This window comes from Hemibagrus wyckioides, linkage group LG18 (genome assembly GCF_019097595.1).
Source record: "Hemibagrus wyckioides isolate EC202008001 linkage group LG18, SWU_Hwy_1.0, whole genome shotgun sequence".
Classification (NCBI taxonomy): Eukaryota; Metazoa; Chordata; class Actinopteri; order Siluriformes; family Bagridae; genus Hemibagrus; species Hemibagrus wyckioides.
The window spans coordinates 3,271,717-3,299,611 of NC_080727.1; the positions used below are offsets into that span (position 1 = coordinate 3,271,717).

The following is a 27,895-nucleotide window of genomic DNA, read 5'->3' on the forward strand; positions in this document are numbered from 1 at the left end:
CTTCTGATTTATCACGCCATTCATTCAGATACTGGACTCTGATCACTTCTTAGCTTTGTGCCTTTTTGATATGACAATCAATTATTCAGCACGACAAAAAAAACGAGCTCGTCTTAGAGGAATTTATGATTAAAGGTGATCGTTACCTAAGGGAATTTGTGATTAGCTCGAGCTGACATTTCTGTGATGTATTTGAATATGTAGGGGGGAAAAACATGGAGATGAACTGTTGAACAAAGAGGGGAAAACGTCTCTGGCTTTATGCTGTGATTTAGAGAATTTGGTAACCATGGAGAATGCAGTGATATAAGCGCTGTTTAGAATGAGGCACATCAACACGGCAGAGGCTCAGACGCAGATGAATTTTTCATTTTAGATTGAAAAAAATATATGTGTGTATATATATATATATATATATAATATATGTATATATATATATATATATATATATATATATATATATCGGTTCGCATTTTCTTCCAGAACTGGAACCAAAGTGATTATGTATTTTTTCTCAATGAGAGATTGCGGTTTGCCCTTAACGCTTAACGTGAGGACCATCTTTATGGCACAGAATCACTGAGCTTTGCCTTTCTGTCAGGTGTCTGGAAAATTAGTCGTCATCATGGAGAGCAGCTCAACTTTGCTTATTTGTCGCGGACGTAGAAACGTACACCTCAGCGCTAGCTCTGTCACAGTGTCATTCAGTGTTGTCATTTGAAAGACGTTTTTTGCTTGTCATGATATTCATTTAGGTTGCTTTCATTTATTTATTTATTCTTTTATTTATTTCATTTGTGTTCTTTCTTTGCTGGCTGTTTTATTTTATTACTTACTTAGTTTGTTTCTCTTGTTGTCGTCGCTGTTAATGACATTTGTGTTTAATTGAGATCCAACCAGCAAGGACACAATACCTGTTGTTCATTATTCGGTTTTATGCTTTGAAGACAATTTTTATTCCGTATATATATATTTTTTTTAGTCTGAATGAAGGTAAGGCATTCCAGTGGACAGTGACAAAATATCATCTTCAAGAAATTTGAGAATTGATCTATTCTGATGTGCTGCAAGTGGGAGGTTTTTTTCTGCAACAGGAAGTGATCTGCGGCGTTGAGTGAGTCTTTTGTTGAGAAGGGTTCTGTCTCTCTCTCTCTCTCTCTCTCTCTCTCTGTGAGTGAGTCATGCGTGTGCACAGATCTGCCAGGCTGCAGAGCGAGAGAGAGACATCTCCTTCATAAAGCTCTTTTCTCCTCTATCGCCTGAACGCCATTGCTGAAGAGGAGCGTCAACTTACTTCCCTCTATTGTTCTTTCGGGTTTTTTTTACCTCCCATGGATTGTTTGAGTTGTGGTCTGTTTCTGGCCCTTGAGGTGGCCTAGTGTGTTGAGGGGATTTGTAGCTTTTGCTTGAGCAGAAACCCTAGTGAGCCGCCGCCACCAGCACCACCACAGGTACCATCGCAAGAGCTCGGCACCGAAAGGACGGATACAGGCTCACTTGTACTTTTCCATCCGGGAAGCTTTTTCGGCTCAGACATGCCAGAGGAGCGGCCGGCGAGCACGGCATCGCTTGTGCCCGTGCGCGTATAGGCACACGGAGCCGGGGGCATGCTGCAGCGCGCCAAGTACAACCGCTTCCGCAATGAGTCGGTGACATCTGTTGACGAGCTGCTGCTCCACGGCCTTCCAATGAACGCCAAGGTGCCTGCTGGCGCCCCGGTGCCTGCTCCGGAGCCGCCGTATGCGCCCGCTGCCGAGGCCCCGCCCCCCGAAACGGCGGAGGACTCGGGCACCGCCCTGTGCACCCTCATCAACAAGGTGTCCAGTCTTAAATTCACCAACTCCTCCGGCCTGCTGGGCATCAAAGGCCTGCCATCGGCTGTCAAGGACCTGGCTGTGTCCAAACTTCAGGGAGCAGGAGGAGGAGGGGGAGCAGGAGGAGGGTCCTCGAGTAGCCCGGCATCTTCCTCCAGCCTCTTGGCGGCCACTGGGGGCATCTCGTGCGCTTCTGCCACCTCTGGCCACCACGAGCCAGGCTCCATGAGCACCGGGAAGAAGGGAAGGATGGAGGAGGCACAGCCTGGTGCAGAGGACTGGCACACAGGTGGTGTGGGTGGCACTGGTGGAGAATGCGCAGGCCTGGTGAATAAACCCTCACGAGGATGGCTGCACTCCAGCGATAAGATCGCCGGACCTGGAGTGACGTACGTTGTAAAGGTACGGCCTCTCTATTTCTCTTTCATCCTTCTCCATAACATTTGTAACACTTGTTTGTTTTTTTCCTTTGCTCCTTTATTTATTAATTTATTTATATCTGTCCATCCCCTTATTAAGCTCTTCTGAAAAATAGGAGAGCAAACAGCTACAGCTGCTACAGCTGTGCCTGTTTCTTTTCAGTCGCAAAAAAAGAGAAGCAATGGCGAGGGATGAAAACAGGCTATTAAATAACACAGGCTCAGTCAGGCAAACTACCTTTATGGAGGGAAAAACAAGCAGTTCTAACCAGGATGCTTAACACGGCTATGGTCTGTATGCAGTTTAGGATTGGTTTCATTCTTAAATCCCTTGTACTCAGTGCTCAGAGTCAAATATGAAGCTTTTGAGTTCAGTCGTTGCCTCACCATCTCGTTTCTATGTACTGTTAGCTTTAGCTGCACACTCAACACTCTCTCTCCTTCTCTCTCTCTCTCTCTCTCTCTCTCTCTCTTTCTCTCTCTATCTATCTCTCTCTTTCATTATTTTTTTTTCTAATCTGCTGCATATGCACCATACAGGTTCTCCAAGCGACAGGCTATTTTTACCATGCCAGTCAATCTATTCAAACGAACACCAAGTTTATCTCATCAAGCGGAAGCAGAATGCAAATAGTGTAACCACGGTGACCAGAGCGAAGGCAGCAGAGCTGCTCTCCTATCACTTGCATTCATAAAACATAATGGTGGCCCTGGTAGGAGTTTAAAGGCAAAATGATTTCGTATAGCTCATGAGGATTAAACACTTGCGGCATACACCGAATTGGAAATTGGAAAACTTCACTGTAGTATACATTTTAAATCATTGAATTTGAAGTCATCTTGATTATTTTTTTACAGGAGCACATGCCAAGCGGCATCGCCAATACACTGTAAAAAAATCGCCAATACACTGTAATGCAACTATGTAATGATACAGAACAATCATACATCATCTAGGCGTAAATAAATACAGTTTTAAAAATCCAATCGAATCCAATCTTGTTCTCGACACTGAACATATTCCAAGCGTATTTTGAGCACAAGTAGTGCATTTCCAGCTCCATCGCTTCAGCATGCAATGTGTCATTAGAGAGGCACTGAGGTAAAGGTGACTTCGATATCTACCGGATGATTCATGCCTCATACCCTTGTTCCTTTTTTTTTTTCCCTTTCTTTCTTTCTTTTTTTTTTCCTTCTCAGAGTGAATCACCCGCAGCTACAGCCTCAGCACCGAAGCACTGTACACGAGAGAGAGAGAGAGAGAGAGAGAGAGAGAGGTGGAGGTAGTGTACAGGAAGTGGGATCCTTTGAGAAAGTAACAAATGAAGGGGAAGATGGAAAAGGCGGACAGGGAAGGGTCAGGGTTTTTTTTCTTTTTGCGTCTGGTTTTCATAGCTTGATGGAGACCGAATGTCCTCTCATGGATAGGAATACCTACAGTTTTATTTTTGCCGTGAAAGTTTATGGTTAGATTTGTGTGTAACGTAGCATGAATTAGGGGCATTTCAACTGAAGGTCCTACAGGGATAGCAAAAAGTGTGTGTGTGTGTGGGGGGGGGGGGGGGTGTCCATGCTAGCGGTCATCACATATTGATTTAAACGTGTGTTGCAGGTCAGAGTTGCGCTAATGATGGCTCATGTGTGTATCACGCTACGGTGCATTAAAAGGACAGGGACTGTGCTCTGTTTTTCACACACACACACACAACACACACACACACACAGAGCTTATACCAGCTTATTTTATTACTTCACACTAAACACTTAACACAAATAATAATATATTTAAAGAGGACACCCAAATACAATGGGAGATTATTACTTACTTAAAGATTTTTAAAACAATAACAGACTGGTGTCTCTTGCTCTCTACCTCAGACTTACACACTTCATGTAGTAAACGCCATCTGATATTCAGCCACAAACAGGAAACGGGGCAGAGCAACATCTCTGTCTTTGCACGTTTTGTTGAGAAAAATTGAAATGTAAAATTAAAACGACTCTTAAAAACTATAAGCCACTCAAACACGGTCATCTCGTTCATTCTGTGTCTCCGCTTTTCAGTAGCGGTGTTCAGAGTTCCTCCTCACTTACTTGCTAATTTTTGTCCTTCTTCTGCTCTGATGACATCATCTGAATAGACACACACACTCAGACACACACACAGACCAGTTTGAGGTCTTGATGGTAGAACAGAATATAAAACTTTACCTTTTTTATAAATATCATGCAGAATTTTAACGTCATTGTAAAACGTCTTAGAGGATGGAGGAGGCCTGAGAAAACTTGCTCATGAATCTAGCCAGCTGATATTTAAACCATGTTGGACTTTTCAAAAATGTATAATAATAATAATAAAAAGAATAATAATTATTATTTATTTATTAGTTTGATTTAATTTTTTTTTAATTATTATTATTTTTAATTTATGTGCTCTGTGGTGGATGACACTGTACTTCTGTTAATCAACTGATTCTTTTACTTTTTTACTTTTTCACTCTCTTCGACCAGCTGTCAAAATCTGGAACTAATGATCGTAAAACTGCACACACTTAATTTTATATTTATTAATTAACTTACACTTTACACAACCAAACTTAGGCTTCTCAGACACACTATTTTGTTTTTTGTTTTTTTACTCATCTTCAGATCGACAAGTGTTCTAAACATGTTCACGTTGTTTCCTGACTTTTTGGAGTAATAAAAATTGGAATAAATACGCACAAAATGTTCACGTGATGCTTTTGATTTACGAAGTTTCCTTGAAACCAAAAAAGACGCCAGAAAAAGACGCCACTGAGGATTGAGGATCGTTACCCAAGCTGACACCCACATGGTTAATTTTGGGCTGGTAAATGGCGTGGAGTTTACCTGTAGTTAAACTGCATCAAAAGGATTTATCTTTACCCTTTACAGCCATGTTTCCAAAGGATATATAGAGTAAAGACAGTATATGTTTATAAAAGTATGCTAAACTTAGGGCTGCTTATAGTTTGACTGACTTGATAAGACACCATGTATTACCATTACCATCAAAATAAGTTTAAAAGTAACTCTGTTTCTGTTCTATGTAATGATCAGACGTTTGTAATGGTTACTTTGTTGTTAAGTTAACAAAGCCATCTTCGAAGATCCACATTTTTGGCCTTGAAACCCTAAACCTGTGTCCCGTCTCAGAACGTCGACGGTTCATTAAAGATCAGAGGCGATCAGATTGATCAGAGTGGTTGCTGTTCAGAAGTTATTTGGTACAATGGTTCTTACTGCGCGAATAAAAAACATGCTCAGCAAAACCGCCACGTGTATGTACGATTCGTCACACATTTCTTCCGTTTATAACCTCAGCTTTTCTATCAGTTAAAATCAGGAACTGAACTAGGAACGAATTTGTTGTGGAACATCGAATGGGCAGCGTGATGGAAGATGGATTATTTTACAAATCATATCAATATCCAAACATCACCTTCTCTGTTCTTTTAGGATCTTTTATGTATATATGTATGTATGTATATGCATGCAAAATTGTTGTTGTTGTTGTTCACACTTTGAATTGATATCGCGGATAAATCAGGACATAGTGAAATGTAGCACAGGCGTCTGAATGACAGGTCTGTCCGAGGAGCCATTGATAACATCGTAAGCGGAGCAGGTGAATCACTCGCTTTGTTCAGATTAGGGAAACAGAAGACCGATGATTCATTCATCCGTTCATCCGCCGATGCCGTGAGGGTTTGAGGTTAGAGCGAGACAGGTCCAGGTGAGTCACCGCTGTGTTCAGGTGAGTCATGCAGTGGTAAACTGCTGAGCATTAAAGTCAGACGCAAAGAGTGTTGATTAATTGTGTGAGTGACTGGGGAGGGAGAGAAATGCTGCAGTCTTTCATACACGATGCAGAAGAAGCGATCTGTCAGAGAGCTCACTATGTTCAATAAATATGGTTTTAGAAATCTTTTAATTAGCGACACGGCAATCGATTTATTTTTACTTTCATTTTTTTCCACCACACAATTTTTATTATCTCTTTTACCATGGGTTGCATCATTGTTCTTTTAACGTTGCTAATTATTTGTACTAGAATATTTTATTAGAATAATTTTGGTGATGTTTTATTTGATTGTTATCCAACCACTGGTATTATTTAATTTTATTTCTTTCTAATTTCACTTCTTGATTGCTTATAAATGTTGCATGTTGCAAAAAGAAATCACTGATAATTCTGTGATATGTGGATACAAAATAATAATTAATAATAATACTGGAAATAACATTTATTACTATTGTATTTTGTATTTATATTTATGGAAATATAGATGTGTATATTTTTAGTTTCATGTCCCACTGGTTTTATTTATTTATTTGTTAGTTTGTTTGTTTATTTACTTTTTTTGTGCTTTTTTTTTTCCCAATTATTTTGGCTCAAAACATTTTCACTGTGCTATAAAAAGTCACAGACATCAGGCCGATATCGATGCACTTGGCAGACTTCATTTTCCACCATTGATACTATTGGTACCACTCTGTTCGCCAATGCATTCGGTATAATAATGATTGATCATTATTCTGATTATTATTCCGTATCGGTCGGTTCTGGTCTCAGAGGTCAGACCGAGCAAGCTGTTTGTACCAGTTATGTAATGTTAAAGGTGCTATTTGAGATACGTGTTATTCAACCCACAACCTTGTCTCATCATCGCACCAGGCGCAAGGCCTAATCAACTCTGATGTGCGATCTGACAAACTGTTCTCAGTGTGTAATCCGCATGTTCTCTCTCACACCGGCTCCTACACACTCGCCTGCATTTTGTGTGTGTGTTTCCATGCCAGAGCCTGTGTGTGGGTGAATTTGATTCGTCCAAAACGTGTGATTTTACAGTCACACGTGAAAACCACGATGATGTGGGTTAACGTTTTTGAACGCCGTTTAATCCTTCAGTTTACTTCCTGTCTTACTGTCTGGTTCCTGTCTTACTTTTTTTTATTCTCTTGTATGATTCATGATTTTCCATACTGAAATTGTCCAACATGGTATTCAGACTTTAAATGTATTTCTGAACTTTTCAATGTCCACTAAAAGTTTTTTTGAAGGACATTAAAGGAGAGGCATGTTAATTGGAGACATTGATTAATTGGACTGAAATGTTTTTGCATATGAACTACACTGATCAGTCATAACATTCTGAGCACTGACCGGTGACATGAATAAGACTGATGATCTCCTCATCATGGCACCTGTTAGTGGGTGGGATATATTAGGCAGCAAGTGAACATTTTGTCCTCAAAGTTGATGTTAGAAGCAGGAAAAATGGACAAGCGTAAGGATTTGAGCGAGTTTGACAAAGAGACGAATTGTGATGGCCAGACCACTGGATCAGAGCATCTCCAAAACTGCAGCTCTTGTGGGGTGTTCCTGGTCTGCAGTGGTCAGTATCTATCAAAAGTGTTCTAAGGAAGGAACAGTGGTGACCCGGTGACAGGGTCATGGGCGGCCAAGGCTCATTGATGCACGTGGGGAGTGAAGGCTGACCCGTGTGATCCGATCCAACAGACGAGCTACTGTTGCTCAAATTGCTGAAGAAGTTAATGCTGGTTCTGATAGAAAGGTGTCAGAATACACAGTGCAGGACGGGTCAGGGCTGTTTTTGTAGCAAAAGGGGGACCAGCACAATATTAGGCAGGTATTAGGCAGGTGGTCATAATGTTATGCCTGATCAGTGTACGTCTGAGTGAGCTCACCTGTCAGCTTATCTTTCAAACCAGGAGTAAATTTTCTTTATAGTAGTGTCCATCGAATTAACAAAAACACTGCCGTTATTAATTATACTTAATTAAAAGTGTAAGGAAATAACTACCTTGATTTAGATACATTTTTCATACAAACAGTTCCACATATGGAAGTTAGCTATCAAAAAATCTTGTGCAAGCTGCTAGCGCTAAAAGCAAACCCATTGGTCTTAAACTCTTTAATTCCTTTTATTGAATAAGCAGCCTAGCATTCTGCTTCAAAGTTTTTCCAGTTTCCTGTGGCAGTGCTGCATCAACATCTTTGTCAGCTTACATTTATTTTGTCTTATTACTCCATAAATAAGAGAAATTATGAATAGAACATCTCTCTGCTTTCTTGTTACAGTATCTGGGCTGCATAGAAGTGCTTCGGTCCATGAGATCCCTCGACTTCACCACCAGATCCCAAATAACAAGGTACGACTCCTCCGCCATCATCCCACGTCCATCTCCCCACGTCCATCTCTGCATCTAATGCGCTCTTACTCATAACCCAGACTCTTGCACCTGTACACCACCACCTCCGTTTACAGAACTCCGTCAACAACCATCAAAGAATATCAAGAACGATGAAAATCAGTGTTAAGGCATGTTGTGTTAATCAGGTAGGAATTATTAGTGAAGTTTTTCAACAAAAGAATTTACATACAACTTAACAGACTGATCAATGAGACCCAGTATTTGCTTTATACTTGAGCACAGGGCTCACTTTAAAATCCTGTTTTGCATCGACCCCACTTCCGTCTGTTCAGATTTGAGGAGATAAAATGACTCCAACTCATCCATGTGTGCGTATGAGTCATTGCGAAAACGTTAGGAGAAGGCCGGACTTCTCCCAGCGGACACTGCTTGTTTATCGAACGCTGTGTGGGGGAGAGAGAGAGGGAAAGTGAGAGAGGGAGAGAGAGAGAGATGGCATGTCACAATTACTTTTCCACCTGACTTCCTGTTGCCCACTAAGCTTGCATTTATTCACACGCACACACACACACACACACACACACGTTCATTCTCTCCATTCAGCATGCTTGAAAATGAAACACTATTTATAGTTTCTTTAAAGCCTAAATCAAAGCCTAGAATGATAATGAATGTGTCTCTTGTTCTGTATGATTTCAACAGAGATTAAGGAGGAAATCGTTCCAACGCTTCTTTCTCAGGGAAAAGCCGGTTTACCACGACTGTTTACTGCAGGGCACAAGTGTGGCAAACCAGCTTTATTTAGGGCAAACCAAAACCAAGAATCCTAGCCATTGCATGGGTCAAATCAGGCAGACGGACTCGTGTAATCAACGACGATAACACGAGTCAAAATAGGAATAAAGAAACAGAAACGCTGGGAAACGTAACTTGGAAATGTACAATTTAATGACACGCCAGGGTAAGGGCAGCCAAATTAATCACAAGCTAACAACAAACTGGTGAACACAGTAAGAAAGCATAGCCAAACTGAAGGCACATGGCAAATATAAACAAAAGCACATGGCTGTCTTTCTGTAGAAAGGTTCCTCATGATGTAGTAATGAACAGAACCTTGTTTGCAGATGCTGGTTCTAGACTCATGCAGATGTGTAAGGGTCCATAAGCAGTGACGGATCTGTGGCCTCCAGATCTGGCCACTTCAAAGTAGAGGCTCGGTTGCTGTCCCTGGTCCTGAACTTAAAATGTGTTGTTTCCTGACATCACTCCTGTAACCTTCTTTGTGCAAAAAAATTGAATAAGTATTTCAATCCATGATTAATTGATGTATTTAATAATAGCTTCCATATTTACATAAGTCATCATTCCATCATTGCTTTAGATTTTTCTTTTCTTTTGTGTTGTTTTTTCTATTATTATTTTTAAAATAATTAATAAAAATAAAAATCCAAACTTTCTGCATTTCTCTTTCTCTCACCCTTTCAACTGAAACTTTCTGCCTGTTACTTTCTCTCTCTCTCTCTCTCTCTCTCTCTCTCTCTCTCTCTGTCTATCTCTCTCAAACTTTCTGCCTGTCTCTGTCTCTCTCTCTGTCTCTCTCTCTCTGTCTCTCTCTCTCTGTCTCTCTCTCTCTCTCTCAACCTTTCAACTCAAACTTTCTGCCTGTCTCTTTCTCTCTCTTTTCCTCCAGGGAGGCCATCAGTTTGGTGTGTGAGGCAGTACCTGGCACCAAAGGAGCACTGCGCAAAAAAAAGGTAAGATGGAGAGAGAGAGAGAGAGAAAGAGAGAGAGAAATAGAGAGAGAACTAAATGAAGAGTGAGACAAGCAGGGAAGGCAGAAATAGAAACAAGACAGAGAGCGTCCTTCTGCTACACAAATGAGCGGGGAACGAAAAGGTGGCGAGAAAGTGTCGTATGTGGAGAAAAGAGAAAGAGGCCAAGGAAAACACAATGCAAGTGAAAAAGAAGAAAAAGGTTTGAAAGAGAGACAGAGGGGGAAAGCTAGCCAGAGGAAGAGAGAGGGATTATAAGAGAAGGAGAGATGTGGTGCGATTCAGTGTGTGTGGGTGGACACACAGCCCACGACACACACTGTTAGAACTGTGACTCATTTTGTGCTGAGGATCTGCAATCAGTTCAGCTAGGCTTGCTTGAGCTCTAGTCAAAAGTTTGTACATGCCTAATCTGAATGAATGATCTTTTTAATGCTTAAGCGTGAATTTGGTTTCTAAGACAAATGTAAAATCCAGCAGAGATGATTTGGAGTGACTTGACCAGTGCTTTCTGGGTAGGATGGTCTCATCCTCTGAGAAATATTAGATTATCATGTCACACACAGACATGCCATTGAACCGAAGGTGCTCAGTAGACCTTGGACTTAAACTCCCAGAATGCAGTTCAGCTAAGAAGGCTCATATTGGCTAGTAGATGGTGGTATTAGCATGAAAGTTGATCTGTTTGAGCAGAGTGTACAGATAAGAAGGTGAGAGAGCTGGACAGACTAAAGCAGTAAAGCGCCGCTGCACTGTTCTCTGCCACTGAACTACCCTGCACCATTTCTCTGCATGTAGTCGAGCAGCATTGTGGGTAATAGAAAGAAAGCACTTAACAGAAGTGAAAATAGACCAACATGATTATGAATGAAGTTTAAACTAAAAATGGTGCGCTCTTCTTGCAAGTTGCCATGCAGTGTGTGAAACTGTTTTCCTCACAATGAGGAATGACATTTTATTTTTGCAAAACTTTTATGTGTATATGGATAATAAGATCAGTATTAACAAGATCACAAACTGAATGAATGGAATTACAGCTCATTCTCTCCATCCTCTTCTCCTAAGCCCCCTTCGAAAGCTCTTTCTAGTATTTTGGGGAAAAGTAACCTGCAGTTTGCTGGCATGAGCATCAACCTGAACATCTCAATCAGCAGCCTAAACTTAATGACCCCCGACTCCAAACAGGTAGGCACCAAATATTCACACTAAAACAGATCCTATATTGCTATCATTCTTAAAAAGGATCATGTTTGATTTGTAATGAGGAACACACATTACCTCTAATCTGCAGGACATACATGAACATATACACACGGAATTTTTGTTCCGTCGAAAAATCAGTGACTCTCTTTCTTGTCTGTTCCGGTAGATAATAGCCAACCACCATATGCAGTCGATATCCTTCGCTTCTGGTGGAGATCCGGTAAGGAAGCACACTATTTTCCATCATAGCAAGTCACTCTAAATTCTAACAATGTATTAAACTTTCGCTTGAATGCTCCTCTGTATGTCATGATTTGCATCAACATTATTTAACCACGCCCACCTCTACCTTTAGGCTATTTGAATAAGATTTACAGTCTCTGTATTCTCAGGAACCAGAAGAATATACAGCCTAAAAACGATCCCTGTTACCGTACCATATTACCTCATGACTGATTATGTTTACAGATAAGAGGAGAATTAAGGGTATGTCATGAGTCCTATCATGTTTTGAAAACTGGTAAAAGAGGTAAAATGATTTATCACTTTTTTTAATATTTATTTATCTTGTTTAAATAATGCCTCCTGGTAGGCTCAGGTTCGATTCCTGGGCAGGGCGCTAACCCAGCCACTGAAGAGTTAACTCTCAGTGCCGGTCACAAGCCTGGATTAAATGGGAGGGGTGCGTCTGGAAGGGCATCCGGTGTAAAACCTGTGCCAAATCAAAACATGCAGACCAAATAATCCACTGTGGTGACCTCAAACATGAAGCAGCTCAAAGAACAACAAGCTTGTTCAAATAATGTTGGCTTGGTTAAATTATGTTGATGCAGATGTGAATTCTTCTGTGAGACTGGACTGGTCACTAAGCAAACCCATAAAGTGTGGAATACAGTAGGAGAAAAGACATTCCATACTTCTAGTCATTTTTTTGTCCGCTCATAAGACGAAGCACATTTTCACTATCACAGGAATAGAGTTTTCAGTTAATGCATTTTTCTTAGAACTTACTTATAATAACAACTGTAACATACAGGATTATTAAATGTTTATCTAATCTCACAGTGTATAAATTGCAGCACAATTACAGACAAAAATAGCCAGTAAATATTTTGTTAGTATAATGCGTGCCATGTGTTTTTTTTTTAATAATAGAAATGTTATCTGTGGACAGAAATGGTTCATGCTAAATACACTGATCAGGCATAACATTATGACCACCCGCCTAATATTGTGTTGGTCCCCCTTTTGCTGCCAAAACAGCCCTGGCCCGTCCTGCACTGTGTATACTGGCACCTTTCTATCAGAACCAGCATTAACTTCTTCAGCAATTTGAGCAACAGTAGCTCGTCTGTTGGATCGGATCACACGGGCCAGCCTTCGCTCTCCACGTGCATCAGTGAGCCTTGGTCCTTCCTTGGACCACTTTTGATAGATACTGACCACTGCAGACCGGGAACACCCCTCAAGAGCTGCAGTTTTGGAGATGCTCTGATCCAGTGGTCTATCCATCACAATTTTGCCCTTCGTCAAACTCACTCAAATCCTTACGCTTGTCCATTTTTCCTGCTTCTAACATCAACTTTGAGGACAAAATGTTCACTTGCTGCCTAATATATCCCACCCACTAACAGCTGCCATGATGAGGAGATCACTTCACCCCTCACTGCTCATAATGTTATGCCTGATCGGTGTAAAAGACATAATACATTGATTTGTGGATACTATTATGTTAAAGCAGTTATTTTCATTAAAGAAGGTCAGTACAGTAAAGAATCTTTTTTCTAAGCGTATGTCTCCTGTGCTCTGTTTAAAGGACACGACTGATTTTGTTGCTTACGTAGCAAAAGATCCAGTTAACCGCAGAGGTAAGTTTTTTCCTGCATGCTTACTGGCGTATTTAAACTCCTAAGATGCCTACTCACATATATGTGTTCATGTCTTGCTTTGTGACGATATCTATTGTTAAACGTGCTACACAGATCAAATTATATAGATCTAATCAGTACTCGATGGAGATTTTTTATTCGTTTTTAAAGTGCATCAGTAAAAATCCTGAGTTGTGTTTGTGCGTGTGAGGGGATTTGACCTCTTTACAGGCTGCAACACTGCATTCTGAAGCAGAAGGGCATCGATTGATCCTGTGTAGCTGTATTTAGCTTTGTAGGGGGAAAAAAATCAATTTATGCTGCGGCCTATCTCTTTTTATCTGCCCCCCCCCTTTCCTGTGCGTCTGACCTCTCGTCCGAGGAGCTTTAAAACGATCCTCTGTACTTTAGAACGCATTTCTGATGACGTCATGGGGAAAGATCCGATAATGAGCACAGCTAGAGAATGAGTCAGCAAACTGGCTTCCGTTTTTCCTGGTTATCTGCTGATATCCAATCCTGAGAGAGAGAGTGTGTGTGTGTGTGTGTGTGTTAGCACAAACTCTGCTTGCTGCTTTGTGTCCATAAAATTTTGGTTTGATTGTGTGTGTGTGTGTGTGTGTGTTTTGCAGCCTGTCATATTCTGGAATGTTCTGATGGTCTGGCCCAGGATGTGATCAGTACGATAGGGCAGGCGTTCGACCTGCGCTTCCAGCAGTACCTTCAGTGTCCCTCCAGCAAGCTGTCAGCTATACACGATAGGTAACACAAACACAGAGAGAGAGACACACACACAAACACACACACACTCACACACACACTCAGCTCTGCATTCAAGCTTGTCACTGTGCGGCTTTTTGTTTAGCATTTATTTTTTATGTACTAATATTTGATCCTTTTTTTAGAATTTCTCCATTAAGAATATTTTCTCATGAGATTATTGTAATAATTATTTAATAATTTATAAAATTTCTTTGTATTAAATATTATTTGCTTTTTTTTTTAACATATTTAGATGGATTTGTTTTAATGTTTTATTAAATTTTAGGAGATGCTCACATTGTGATACCAAATCTGGCATCGAGTAATATTGACAGATTATGGCAGACTTCTTAATGCAAATCTCTCTCTCTCTCTCTTTCTCTTTCTTTCTCTCTCTCTACTTCTCGATCTTCTAGGGTACTGAGCGTAGAGGAGCCTTCATGGACTGAGGAAGGAGAGGAGCCTCCTGACCACTCATATTATAACAACATCCCTGGCAAGATGCCCCCTCCTGGCGGCTTCATCGATGCACGGTTAACCAATCAGACGGCAGAGAGCAGCCAGGTCTCCACAGCTAATCTAATCTAAATGGCATACATTAATTCTCACAACATACAATTCATCTTGGTGTAGACCACTTTAGTTATATAATACATATTACACTGCTTGCTTATTACTTATTTAATACTTATCAATTACTTATTATTTGGGCAGTGTAGACAGTTTAGATTGGCAGCCATATTTGTTTGTGTTAACAATGTAAGCATAATGTAAATCTTAAATTCTCTGTTGATTTAATTGCAGTCATTTTTAAGTGATGACCAGACATCATCACTCAGTAGTAATTTTCCATCTTATTCCAAATGTCACTGATTAGCCAAGATGTGTCTGAAGTAGAGATGTGATTTTTATTTTTATTTTTAAAATCTTAATCCCGCCCACTTTTGAAGCTCATTGATCAGTCCTACCCTCTTCAGTGGTTATTGTTAGCACATCTCCATAGTATTTAATCTGGAGAGCTTAGTCAATTTGTTTTCTGATCATTTAAACCAGGCTTAATCAGTTTCTGATGATATATGAATGTTTATGAAAATGTAAATCATAATCAGCTTGCACTCTCCTGGTTAACACGGCGAGCGCTACTAAATCTGTTCAGATGACATTTCATTGTTTGTTAGTCAGCTTTTTCTCTCTCCCTTTGTGTATGTATGCTGTGTTGACCCAGAGGCAAATTATTGCTGACATCACAGCTGAAAATTATTTTTAGCCCTGCTTGGAGGCTCAACGATAATTGATCTTGAGACACTTAGGGAAAAAATACACTTCCACTGTGATATAAGCTGCCTCAGAGTGTGAGTGCTAAACAAAAAAAAAAAAACCCTGATCCCAGGTCTGCACTCTGCTTTGTCCACTTCACATACATCCCGTGTGTGATGATGTGATGACTCTGACTTATGTAAGGTCTTATTTGCAGTAGATTAGTGTTGCAGCCTGGGGTTGCAGTGATGCGGAGTGGCTGTTTTATTACTGGGGATGACTCATATTCTCTCTCTCTCTCTCTCTCTCTCTCTCTCGGCTGGCTCTTGTTTGTCGCAGGGGGCCGGAGTAGACCAGACTTACTATCAAGGCAGGCCTATACTTGTCCAACAAGGTGAGGAGCTTCTCCTTTATCTATCTTTGCCCCCACCTCCCTCTCTCTCTGTCTTTGTGTGTATATATATATATACTGATTAGGCATTAGAGAATAAGACTGATGATCTCCTCATCATGGCACCTGTTAGTGGGTGGGATATATTATACTATATCAGCAAGTGAACATTTTGTCCTCAAAGTTGATGTTAAAAGCAGGAAAAATGGACAAGCGTAAGGATTTGAATGAGTTTGATGAAGGGCCAAACTGTGGTGGCTAGACCACTGGATCAGAGCATCTCCAAAACTGCAGCTCTTGTGGGGTGTTCCCAGTCTGCAGTGGTCAGTATCTATCAAAAGTGCTCCAAGGAAGGGACAGGGGTGAACCGGTGACAGGGTCATGGGCAGCCAAGACTCATTGATGCACGTGGGGAGTGAAGGCTGGTCCGTGTGATCCGATCCAACAGACGAGCTACTGTTGCTCAAATTGCTGAAGAAGTTAATGCTGGTTCTGATAGAAGGGTGTCAGAATACACAGTGCAGGACGGGTCAGGGTTGTTTTGACAGCAAAAGGTGGACCAATACCAACATTAGGCAGGTGGTTATAATATTATGCCTGATCAGTATATATCACATTCTGAAGGAATTTTAATTCGTCCCTGTGGTTTAATGGTTCATTTAATCAACTATTTATCTATTTATTTATTAATTTGTTTTTTCCTTATTTCTTGGATGTTCACTTTCAGGATCTTGTGACATATACAGTTTACCCGAGATCAAAGGTCAGAGCCCTAAGCTGGGCGAAGTTCCTACATACGTAAACACGCAGCACATTGACCCACAGGTACTGGCAGCGCTGCAGGGGGACACAGAGACAGTGTGTGAACCATGTGGGGGCGCCACAGCTAAAGACAGCCCAAGGAAAGACCTGTTCGATATGAGTAAGTGACTTAGTGACGTTTATGCATCAGATCTGTTGTACATTAAAAAAGGATACACAGGATAAGTTCTATGATAGCAGATTAAGATAATAAATTCAGCTAAAAATTGATACCTAAATATATTACGTTAATTATTAATTACATGAATTAAAAAAATGCATTAAAATGATAACTACTGATACATGTACAGGAGACTCTTTCAATAAATGTGCAATCTTTTCACATTTGTTATCTGTTCTAATAGCACAGAAGTTCGTTTTTGAATTCAAGAAGACAAATTACTACACAGAGATACAGATACAGATCTTTCAAAAATAGTAAAATTCAAATGCATGTAGACTTTTGATAAACCAAATAAGGAACAGAACATGGAATCAAGCAGATGATTCAGTGGTGACCTTATTGCAAGTTTAACCTTATTGCAAGTTGAAAGTGAGGTTTACTTCACTTTTTGCACAGAACCGTTTGAGGAGGCGATCGTGACTCAGTCCCCATCAACATCAGTGTCTGTGTTGAATAAGGCGTCGTCAGTGGATAACTGCAGCCCGGTGCTGACACGCTCAGCCCTGCGCTCCCTCCCCGAGCTCGAGCAGCAGAGCTGGTACCACGGAGAGATGAGCCGCCACAATGCAGAGAAACTCCTGCGCAATGACGGAGACTTCCTGGTGCGCAAAAGCACCACCAACCCGGGCTCGTATGTGCTGACGGGCATGCACAACGGCCTCGCCAAACACCTGCTTCTCGTCGATCCGGAGGGCACGGTGAGTATCAAAGGAACTTCTCTAAATTGTTTACATATTCATTACTACAGAAATTGAGCATCAGTTGTCAGTATTGTCCTACAGAACATACTGCAAGATGAAATGTCTAAACGTCTTTATCTTCAAAAGGTACGAACTAAAGATCACATATTCGAAAGCATCAGCCACTTGATCGGTCATCATCGCGACAACAACCTGCCAATCGTCTCGGCGGGAAGCGAACTGTGCTTGAAGCAACCCGTGGAAAGAAAACAGTGACGACTTCCCTCTGTGAAAGTAAACAAATAAACAATCTGCACAGGGGGGAACAGGCTCAACCCTGAAACCTGATACTTGAAGAAGAATACGAATAACGAGTACGCGAAGACGACGGCGGACGAAAGTCAGATTTACAGCGACGTCACCCGTCCCATCGCTTTCGGACCACGCGAAAGAGATCGGCGCGTACACAGACGACGCCTGATTTATAGAACTGTTCTAATTATTTTGTTGTGAAGACTGAAATCCTATATTTTTTGAGAAGACACGGGTGCATTTGGGCTTATCGGCGTTTTAAACTCAAAATGCAAACTATTTGGATGACTGCGAACTCTATGGAAGATAAGATAAAAAAAAAGTATTTTAGAATAACCTAAAAAAAGTTTTAGTTTTATCTATCAAGCACAACCGGATTTACATGTTCGTTGGTAAGAGTTAGACGAGATACAAATTATTTGAGGAAAAAAAAAAGTTGTTTATATTGAAATATTTTAGAAATTGTTCTTTAATTGCAGCTAGTGCCAGTGACAGGTCGTTCGATCCTATCAAAATCACTGTTGGGTCTGCTTTTCTGGAGGAAGATATCAGTGTATTCGCTTAAACCGTAGACACACACACACACGCACACACACACAGCTTTAAAGTACTGACACTTTTCTATGATGTTGAATCCTGTGGCAGCGCACTCGCATGACTTGAAAAAAAAAAAAGAGTTAATTGTTCTTGTGGTCATCGTTTGTAGCCCTCAAAGCCCACTGACCGGTGCTTGTGTATGCTGACGATGTACAAATATTTATGCTTTTATTCCGAATATTAACGATCGAATTTGGTTCCTTCTTTAAACTTGTAAAAAAGGTGTGTAGTTCATTATGTTCAGGGCTTCTTTTATACCATGGATGTTTCTATCATTTTACGGCTTATCACGGCTTGATTGTGGGCTTTAAAAACACACACACACACACACACACACACACACAGGTTGATATAATTTTAAACGATATAACGGATAGCACAAACAATGCATAAATCCAGATTTATTAAGGTAATTAGTGCATATTAATATTGTTAGCAATTTTAGTGACATGATCAATGATTGGGTAATTAATTTGTCAGCATCCAATCACAGATTATGGGTTATTTATTTATTTATTTGTTTATTTATTTTTTATTTTTTAAGCAAGCTAAGAATCTCATGTGCATGCCACTGGCTTTAGTGAATCAGGTGCTTAGATTGTCCCACTGGTTTTATGCACCAACATCAGACTTTATTCATTTCTTTTTCCTTTTCTCCTTTCCGTAAGTGTGCGTCCTCGTTTCGAAGGGAAAAAAAAACTAACCACAGTTCTTGACAAGTCTTTCCAAAGTAACTCACGAGTACGTCACGACGGCGCACCGGTTTCAGTTCTCGTTCAGACGGCCGCCGGACAGCGTTTCACAATGAATATATGAAACTAATCATTCACCTATGCAATTACACTCGTAAGTTCGTACTATACAAAAAGAGAGCAGACGCGTAGAATTAGGAACATCTTATTAATCCTGGAGACATGCTTAAAAAGAAATTTGTGTAATAATATTAATAATTTATCGATCTTACAATTACGATAGTAGGCTGCGTTACTAAGTAGTGAATGTATTTATACTCCAGTAACTAGTACTTGCATAGGCAAAAATGGTTATTTTCATATACGTTGGAGTAGATTAAAAAAAAATAATAAGCAAGATTGTTCTTTTTTTGGATATTGTGATCATTTCTTAATCACACACTGGACACCTAATATTGATGTATTGATATATTTTTCACATAAAATACACAAAACACGAGTAACGACGAACTGAAATGACCCGAGGTTTAATTTCTGACTCTGTGGCTTCACTGTGTAGAGGAATGGGTTGAAAAAGGTTTTCACATACGAATGAGAAAATGAGAAGTTCTGGCCTCGACACGAATTTATTATTGAAGTCGATCCACACCACAGTGTAGTGTGGAAATTCAGACATTTAGAAGTAAAACAGATTCAAAAGCCTTTTACGAAGTGACAGACGCATACATGCAGACTCAAGACACGTTCTACAAATAGAGGCGAATTTGTGAAATTGTGACTATGAGATGCCGATCAGCCATAACATTATGACCTCTGACTGGTGACTTTGTCCTCAAAGTTGATGTGTTAGAAGCAGGAAAAATAGACAAGAGTAAGGATTTGAGCGAGTTTGATGAAGGGCCAAATTGTGATGGCTAGACCACTGGATCAGAACATCTCCAAATCTGCAGCTCTTGTGGGGTGTTCCCGGTCTGCAGTGGTCAGTATCTATCAAAAGTGGTCCAAGGAAGGAACAGTGGTGAACCAGTGACAGGATCATGGGCAGCCAAGGCTCACTGATGCACGTGGGAGTGAAGGCTGGCCCGTGTGATCCGATCCAACAGACGAGCTACTGTTGCTCAAATTGCTGAAGAAGTTAATGCTGGTTCTGATAGAAAGGTGTCAGAATACACAGTGCAGGACGGGATGTTTTGGCAGCAAAAAGGGGGACCAACACAATATTAGACAGGTGGTCATAATGTTATGCTTGATCTGTGTATTCCTGCACTTGTAGAATGTTATACTTTTATATATAAGGAAATGTAATGTAAATGTGTACATTACATTTCCTTACACACAACAACATTATATGGTCAGATGTTTCTGGACGCCTGACCGTCACACCCTTATTTCCTTCTCATTCCAGATTTACTCCTCCTTTACTGTTAGAATAACTCTTCTGAGAAGGCTTTCCACTAGAAGCTGGAGCGTGACTCGTTCAGCCACACAAGCATTAGTGAGGAGGACGAGGAGGTCTCGGGTGCAGTCGGTGTGTCCAAGTTCCTCCCAAAGATGTTCAGTGGGGTTGAGGTCAGGGCTCTGTGCAGAGTTCTTCCGCTTTCAATTAAGCTAAATCTGTAAAGTGAATACAGGTTTGCTGTTTAGGTTTCCTACATAGGTTTGATTGCATGTGTAAAACAAATCTACAAACTAAGGATCTAAAAAGCAACTAGTTTTTTATACAAGGAAAAAAAATTCTTGGTAAGATTTCTTCTCTTTCTTAAATCCATTATAGTTGACTTTTAATATACACTAATATACCCGCCTCCCCACATGCATCAGTGAGCCTTGGCTGCCCATGACCTTGTTGCTGGTTCACTGCTGTCCCTTCCTTGGAAAACTTTTGACAGATACTGACCACTGCAGACCGGGAACACCCCACAAGAGCTGCAGTTTTGGAGATGCTCTGATCCAATGGTCTAGCCATCACAATTTGGTCCTTCGTCAAACTCGCTCAAATCCTTACACTTGTCCAATTTTCCTGCTTCTAACATCAACTTTGAGGACAAAATGTTGACTTGCTCCCTAATATATCCCACCCACTAACAGGTGCCATGATGAAGAGATCATCAGTCTTATTCACTTCACCTCTCACTGCTCACAATGTTATGCCTGATTGGTGTAGATAGATATAACACTTGTAATGCAACTCATAAAAGCATCATGTTTAGTTTAGGATTTATTTAAATAGATTTTTCTGTAGTACCTCCTATAAACAAATTTACTGTACCTAATAATCTTAAAGTCACCCTAAAGTGTTTGAGTGTTAAATCTCCAGCCTCTCTTTTAGTTTCTCTTAAATGAAGTCAAATTAATCATATGATAAAAGTCCAAATTAATGTTTACAGAATTATTAATCAGGGGAATTTTTTTGTTGAATACTAGAATGACTCGAGTTTTCGAATTTTATATTTAAAGTTAACATTTGCTAATATTAAATCACACCGATTTCTTTGCCGCAAAGTATTAAGAAAGATCGACATCAGAGATGATTTTCAAGCCTCATTCTTTACACACTGTTGTGTTCGTGTGTGTTCTTATAAGAGGGTGTGCTATTATAGGAAATTAATCAATATGATGATGTGTCTATAATGGAATGTTCAATATTATAACACTTCTTTGATTAGGCTCTACAAGAATGTTCAGCAACCTGAAAGCCAGCTCTGTGTGTTGATGACTGGAGAGTCATGGATACCAAGGATATGGTATAGATACACTATGTTGCCAAAAGTTTTGGGACACCCCTCCAAATCATTGAATTCAGGGGTTGGGCTCGGCTCCTTAGCTCCAGTGAAAGGAACTCTTAATGCTTCAGCTTCATACCAAGACATTTTGGACAATTTCATGCTCCCAACTTTGTGGGAACAGTTTTGGGGATGACCCCTTCCTGTTCCAACATGACTGCACACCAGTGCACAAAGCAAGGTCCATAAAGACATGGATGAGTGAGTTTAGTGTGGAGGAACTTCACTGGCCTGCACAGAGTCCTGAGAACATATTTGGGATGAATTAGAGTGGAGACTGTGAGCCAGGCCTTCTGATCTGTCCTAAACACACTCCTAAACCTTGTGGAAAGCCTTCTCAGAAGAGTTGAAGTTGTTATAGCTGCAAAGGGCAGGAGAACTCCATATTACATTCATGTGCATGTAAAGGCAAATGTCCCAAAACTTTTGCCTATATAGTGTGTGTGTGTGTGTAAGGTGGTAGAGACCTCTGGGATATTCCGTTTAAAGAAAACACACTGCGTTCCACATGTTCACTTCTTTTTTTTTTTTCCTTCAGATCCCAAGCTCAGCTTTATTTCAAGCACTAGACTTATTTAAAACCACAGTACACACAGAACTCTACATCTTAGTGTATTAAAACGTTAGAGAATATGATTTTCAAAAAATCCTTTTCATGCACTTATACCTCACATCCAAACATAACTCAAACAAGAAGTCACATAGTAACAGAAACAAAACTCCATTCTCACGTTATAGAGCGATATTAATGCTAATCATGGTCAGAAACTATTTGTTTTTCAGAGTAACTCCTGAAATCACAAGCAGAACATCACACACGCCAATGGGCTGTTAGAATAAAACACTTGGGGGCATGTTATAGGAAAGTAATCAGTGATGGAGGTGGACTTAGTTTTTCAGAAGCGTTATTAATTTAATTTCATTTATACCACAGTTTGTCGGTGATTAGTTGTATTAATTCAATAAAATTCTACATCACTTTATACATTGCTTATAGATACATTCTCGATTTCTGGATTGTAATAATCCCTCCATCATGAAGACTTTCCCATGTCTGAAAGCTTCAACTGTTGACTGTTACAAAGCACTGGCGCTGGAGACGAAACAGCTATGTAAATGTTTCCTCATAGACAAGTCTGTATGTTTCCTTACAGAATAATTCGTTGTTGCTAAAGAAACAAAGAAACGATATTAGAAGTCGGGCGTTCGACATCACTGTGGTAGAAGTAGAAACAAGTGTGTGAAGCCAGGTCTAACGTAAGTACAATTTGGATGATCTGACTTTAAAGGTTGCTATTTTTTGCTATGGACAACATTTAATTCTGTGGACACATCTGTATCAGCTCCATGGATTCAGTCTTTAACGTACAACAAAGTTCTTTCAGTTTCAGCTGCTGTTTCCTTCGCTAAAATATAGAGATCAAATGAAGCCACAAAAGAAGGGGAATTGAGGCAGACTTGTCCTTTTTTTCCCCCTCCAACATCTGGAATTCTTTGTCAGCCCTCTTATGTTGACAAAAAAAACTAATCATGGGCAAAGAAAATACAACATACAAGAGCAACTTTTATAACAAGCAAAAAAAAAGGATAGTTGAAAGACTTGGATGAAATTTTCATTCCATGGTGTAATACTCCAAATGTTTCCTCCTCCTTGGCATGAAAGATCTCTGGGCTGGTGTGTAAGTTCAGAATAGGTCTGTGTTAGGAGAATTTGATTTTAGATTGAAAACAATAAAAAAAATAAACAAGTTCATCACTAGTAGATTCACATGCTTTAACAATACTGGTATGGTATTCATGAAGAACTGAAGAATAGGACTAGTTGATTGAATATACACTATATTGCCACAGGTTTTGGGATACCCCTCCAAATCATTGAATTCAGGTGTTGTTTTTCATGGGGTTGGGCTCGGCCCCTTAGTTTTAGTGAAAGGAACTTGTAATGCTTCAGTATACCAAGATATTTTGGACAATTAGGGATGACCCCTTCCTGTTCCCACATGACTGCGCACCAGTGCACAAAGCAAGGTCCGTAAAGACACAGATGAGTGAATTTCGAGTGAAGGACTGGCTGGTCCTGACCTCAACCTGATAGAACACCTTTGGGATGAATTAGAGTGGAGACTGTGAGCCAGTCCTTCTCGTCCAACATCAGTGCCTGACCTCACAAATGCGCTTCTAGAGGAATGGTCAAAAATTCCCATAAACACACTCCTAAACCTTGTGGAAAGCCTTCCCAGAAGAGTTGAAGCTGCTATAGCTACAAAGGGCGGGACAACTCCATATTACATTCATGTGCGTGTAAAGGCAGACGTCCCAAAACTTTTGGCAACATAGTGTATGTTTTGGTTTTGGTTCATTGAGGAATGAAATCCTCTGCTAGCAAGGGTCTGACCATAGCTGCCTGATCAATTCTGTAACATTATTCAAAACGTTATCTTCTGCTTGACCTCCTGACGATTAACCCAACATCCATGGCTATACACTAGACTAAAATGGATCTTTGAGTAATGCCTCATTACACTCCATGATGGCTAAGTGACTACATTCCCTTGTTTCTCTTGATCTTCGGCTGGTTTCTGAATCTGGCTGGAGCTCTTACTCCTGCTGCCTTCTCCATTCGATTTGCCGCCAACCACACATGGGGTCACAAAACAGCCGCACAGCAGCCCGATAAACGCCCGTCGCATCTCCCTGCTTGCAAGAGTGTAGATGACCGGGTTCATAGCCGAGTTCATCATGGCTAAAGAAATGAACCAGTCAGCTTTGAGCAGGATAGAGCATTGTTTTTGCTTGCAGGCCACATCAGTGAGCAGGAGAACAAAGAGTGGCATCCAACATACGATGAAGACCCCGACGACGATGATGACTGTCCGCAGCAGAGCCATGGCGTGCTCGGAGTTGCTGTGCTTCATCACCTTGCGACTGCTGGACTTCACCAGGATGTAAATGCGAGTGTACAGTACTGAAATGGCCAGAAGCAAGGCCATGAAGATGCTGATGCAGAATGCCACGTACTTTTTTGTGTACAGCGGTAAAATGACAGAGCAATCTGGAAGATTTTCCAGGCAGTTCCAGCCCAGGATGGGCAGCACTCCGAGAGCCACAGCGATCAGCCAGCACATCCCTATGAGCAGAAACACTCTGTAGTTCTTAGTAGTGTCATACGGCCTCATTTTGATCATGGTGAGATGCCTTTCAATGGCAATAGCCAGCAGACTGAAGATGGATGCTCCCAGCGCTACGAACACACTTCCTTCACGTATGAACCACAATTCTGTTGAAAGATGTAGAGTTTTTTCCCCAGACATCAACAGATTTACAGTGTATGTCACACCGGCTAACAAATCACACAGTGCAAGATTCCCAATGAAAAAGTACATGCGGCTGTGGAATCTGTGGTTTTTCCATATGGCTATCAGAACTATCAAGTTTTCCAGGATTATGAAGCTGGATATAACCAGAAATACCACCTTCTCCGGACCCAAATCAACCCCATTGGTGGTGTTTCTATTGTCCAGCTTTCCTGTGTAATTGTAATGTTTGTATATGTCTTGATTTATCATTGCTCCAGCAGGGGGCAGTACAGTACTGAAAAGAACACAAGCTCAAAACCGGGTGCTCCTGGTGAGAGAGGTTTCCAGCTGAATGATGGACGGACAATTTGGAGAGCCTAGAGAATTCCTTGATCTCAGGAGATAAGCGGTTGGTAGAATGTCTTTCCCTGATTGAGAGAGAAACACTTTCTTACATGTTTGCAATCAACACATTTAGAACTAGTTTCATGGATTACAACTACATGCCTAAGATCCTGAAAATCTTTAAAAACTGCTCCAAAATATTATGACATGTTCTACACACTATATATTTATATGTAGTTATATAATATTGTATTTTCCATAACAACGAGATCTTAAATCATGGCTATTGGTTTAGTTAGTGAATAATAAAAGAGTAGGCAACTTTCCAAGTGTACTTTAAATATGTTCAATATATATATATATATATATATATATATATATTCAAAATATAACAAAAAATATATTCAAAAAACAACAAGATAAATTCTTTTTACTCTCTTTAAAAAACTACAGTTTACTAAACAATCATCTGAGAATTCAGATGACCATCACTTACCATCAAACTTCTTATAATCCCAAAGAAAACTAGCCCCCGTCTTCTATGTATTCCAACAGAGTGTAAAGACTCTTAACTTCATCCTGCTGTGGAAGGAAACCTCTTCATTACACATGCTTACACTGCAGAAATAGTGTAATGGGGTTGCCAGGTTTCCATTTACTGACCACCACAGCAGCGTCTGTTCATAACCTCAGCTGGTGTGATGCACTTTCCTACTTCAGCCCACTTCATGCAAAAGCAGTGAGAAAGATATGAACATTACAGCCACACGGCTAACTAAAGAGGATGTGAGTGGGAGGGACCTCACCAAGCAAGGAGGGATCTGTGGAGGTTCGATCAGATCCGCAATCCCTGGTTTAAGATCCATCCGAATGCAAACAGAATCCGCACTGCAACATGCAATGTGCCATTTAACGCTGCTTTTTATATCCTTTGAATTATTCATATTGTTGTGAGGGAGCATAAAAAGAGCACGATCGTTTCAGAGGACATTTAATGAGCACTGCTGAGCGTAGGCTACAATTTGTGTGAGGTTAGACAGAGAGAATGAGGGGTCAGTTAACCAATAATGGCTTTAAATAAGCATAGTGAAAGAAAGGAAATGGAGCGAGGACACAGAAAAAAAAATGGTTTGACCTTTTTAGGCAAAACACGTAGTGTACATTTTCATCTTTTACATCAGAACCATCCAGAGTGGAGACAGAAATGCCTTTCGTGGCCATTTAATTAAGGACTAAAACACAATGGGGATGTGAAGTGGGAAAATAATCAGCAACAGGGTGGTGTGTTATTTCTCTTATACCTTAGGTAATAAGCTAACAATTACGTTTTGCTTTTATTGAAGAACATGTAATGTTTTTTAATTTATTTATAGTTACGTTCGGTGTTGTCGAATTGATGACATCATCACACAGTCACACACAATCACACACAATCATACACGATCACACAATCACACAATCACTCACACAATCACACAATCACACACACAATCATACACAATCACACAATCACACAATCATACAATCATACACGATCACACAATCATACACAATCCACACAATCACTCACACAATCACACAATCACACACACAATCATACACAATCACACACAATCACACAATCATACAATCATACACGATCACACAATCATACACAATCCACACAATCACTCACACAATCACACAATCACACACACAATCATACACAATCACACACAATCACACAATCACACACACAATCATACACAATCACACACAATCACACAATCACACACACAATCATACACAATCACACACAATCACACAATCACACAATCATACAATCATACACAATCACACAATCACACACACAATCATACACAATCACACAATCACACAATCATACAATCATACACAATCACACAATCACACAATCATACAATCATACACAATCACACACACAATCATACACAATCACACAATCATACACAATCACACAATCATACACAATCACACAATCACTCACACAATCACACAATCACTCACACAATCACACAATCACACACACAATCATACACAATCACACAATCACTCACACAATCACACAATCATACACAATCACACACACAATCATACACAATCACACAATCATACACAATCACATAATCATACACAATCACACAATCACTCACACAATCACACAATCACACACACAATCATACACAATCACACACAATCACACACAATCATACACAATCACACAATCACACAATCACACACAATCATACACAATCACACACAATCACACAATCATACACAATCACACACAATCACACAATCATACACAATCACACACAATCACTCACACAATCACACAATCATACACAATCACACAATCACACACAATCATACACAATCACACAATCATACACAATCACACACAATCACTCACACAATCACACAATCACACACACAATCATACACAATCACACACAATCACACAATCATACACAATCACACAATCACTCACACAATCACA

At 40.2% G+C, this 27,895-nt stretch overlaps 2 protein-coding genes across 2 annotated transcripts; one reads left to right on the top strand and one right to left on the bottom strand.

Moving 5' to 3' along the window:
- Positions 1-424: 424 nt before the first annotated feature.
- Positions 425-19,469, top strand: shc3 (SHC (Src homology 2 domain containing) transforming protein 3). The gene is made up of 12 exons (XM_058415967.1): positions 425-2,216; positions 8,361-8,431; positions 10,125-10,188; positions 11,272-11,391; positions 11,576-11,629; positions 13,226-13,277; positions 13,910-14,039; positions 14,456-14,603; positions 15,636-15,690; positions 16,415-16,609; positions 17,069-17,370; positions 17,500-19,469. Exons 1-12 carry the CDS (start codon positions 1,608-1,610, stop codon positions 17,626-17,628), a joined length of 1,929 nt encoding a protein of 642 aa, XP_058271950.1. The 5' UTR covers positions 425-1,607; the 3' UTR covers positions 17,629-19,469.
- A 2,932-nt stretch (positions 19,470-22,401) lies between these two features.
- On the bottom strand, positions 22,402-26,091 carry LOC131369357 (sphingosine 1-phosphate receptor 3). The gene is made up of 2 exons (XM_058415968.1): positions 25,874-26,091; positions 22,402-25,460 (listed from the first exon to the last, which is right to left on the bottom strand). Exon 2 carries the CDS (start codon positions 25,300-25,302, stop codon positions 24,271-24,273), a length of 1,032 nt encoding a protein of 343 aa, XP_058271951.1. The 5' UTR covers positions 25,303-25,460; positions 25,874-26,091; the 3' UTR covers positions 22,402-24,270.
- Positions 26,092-27,895: the final 1,804 nt, after the last annotated feature.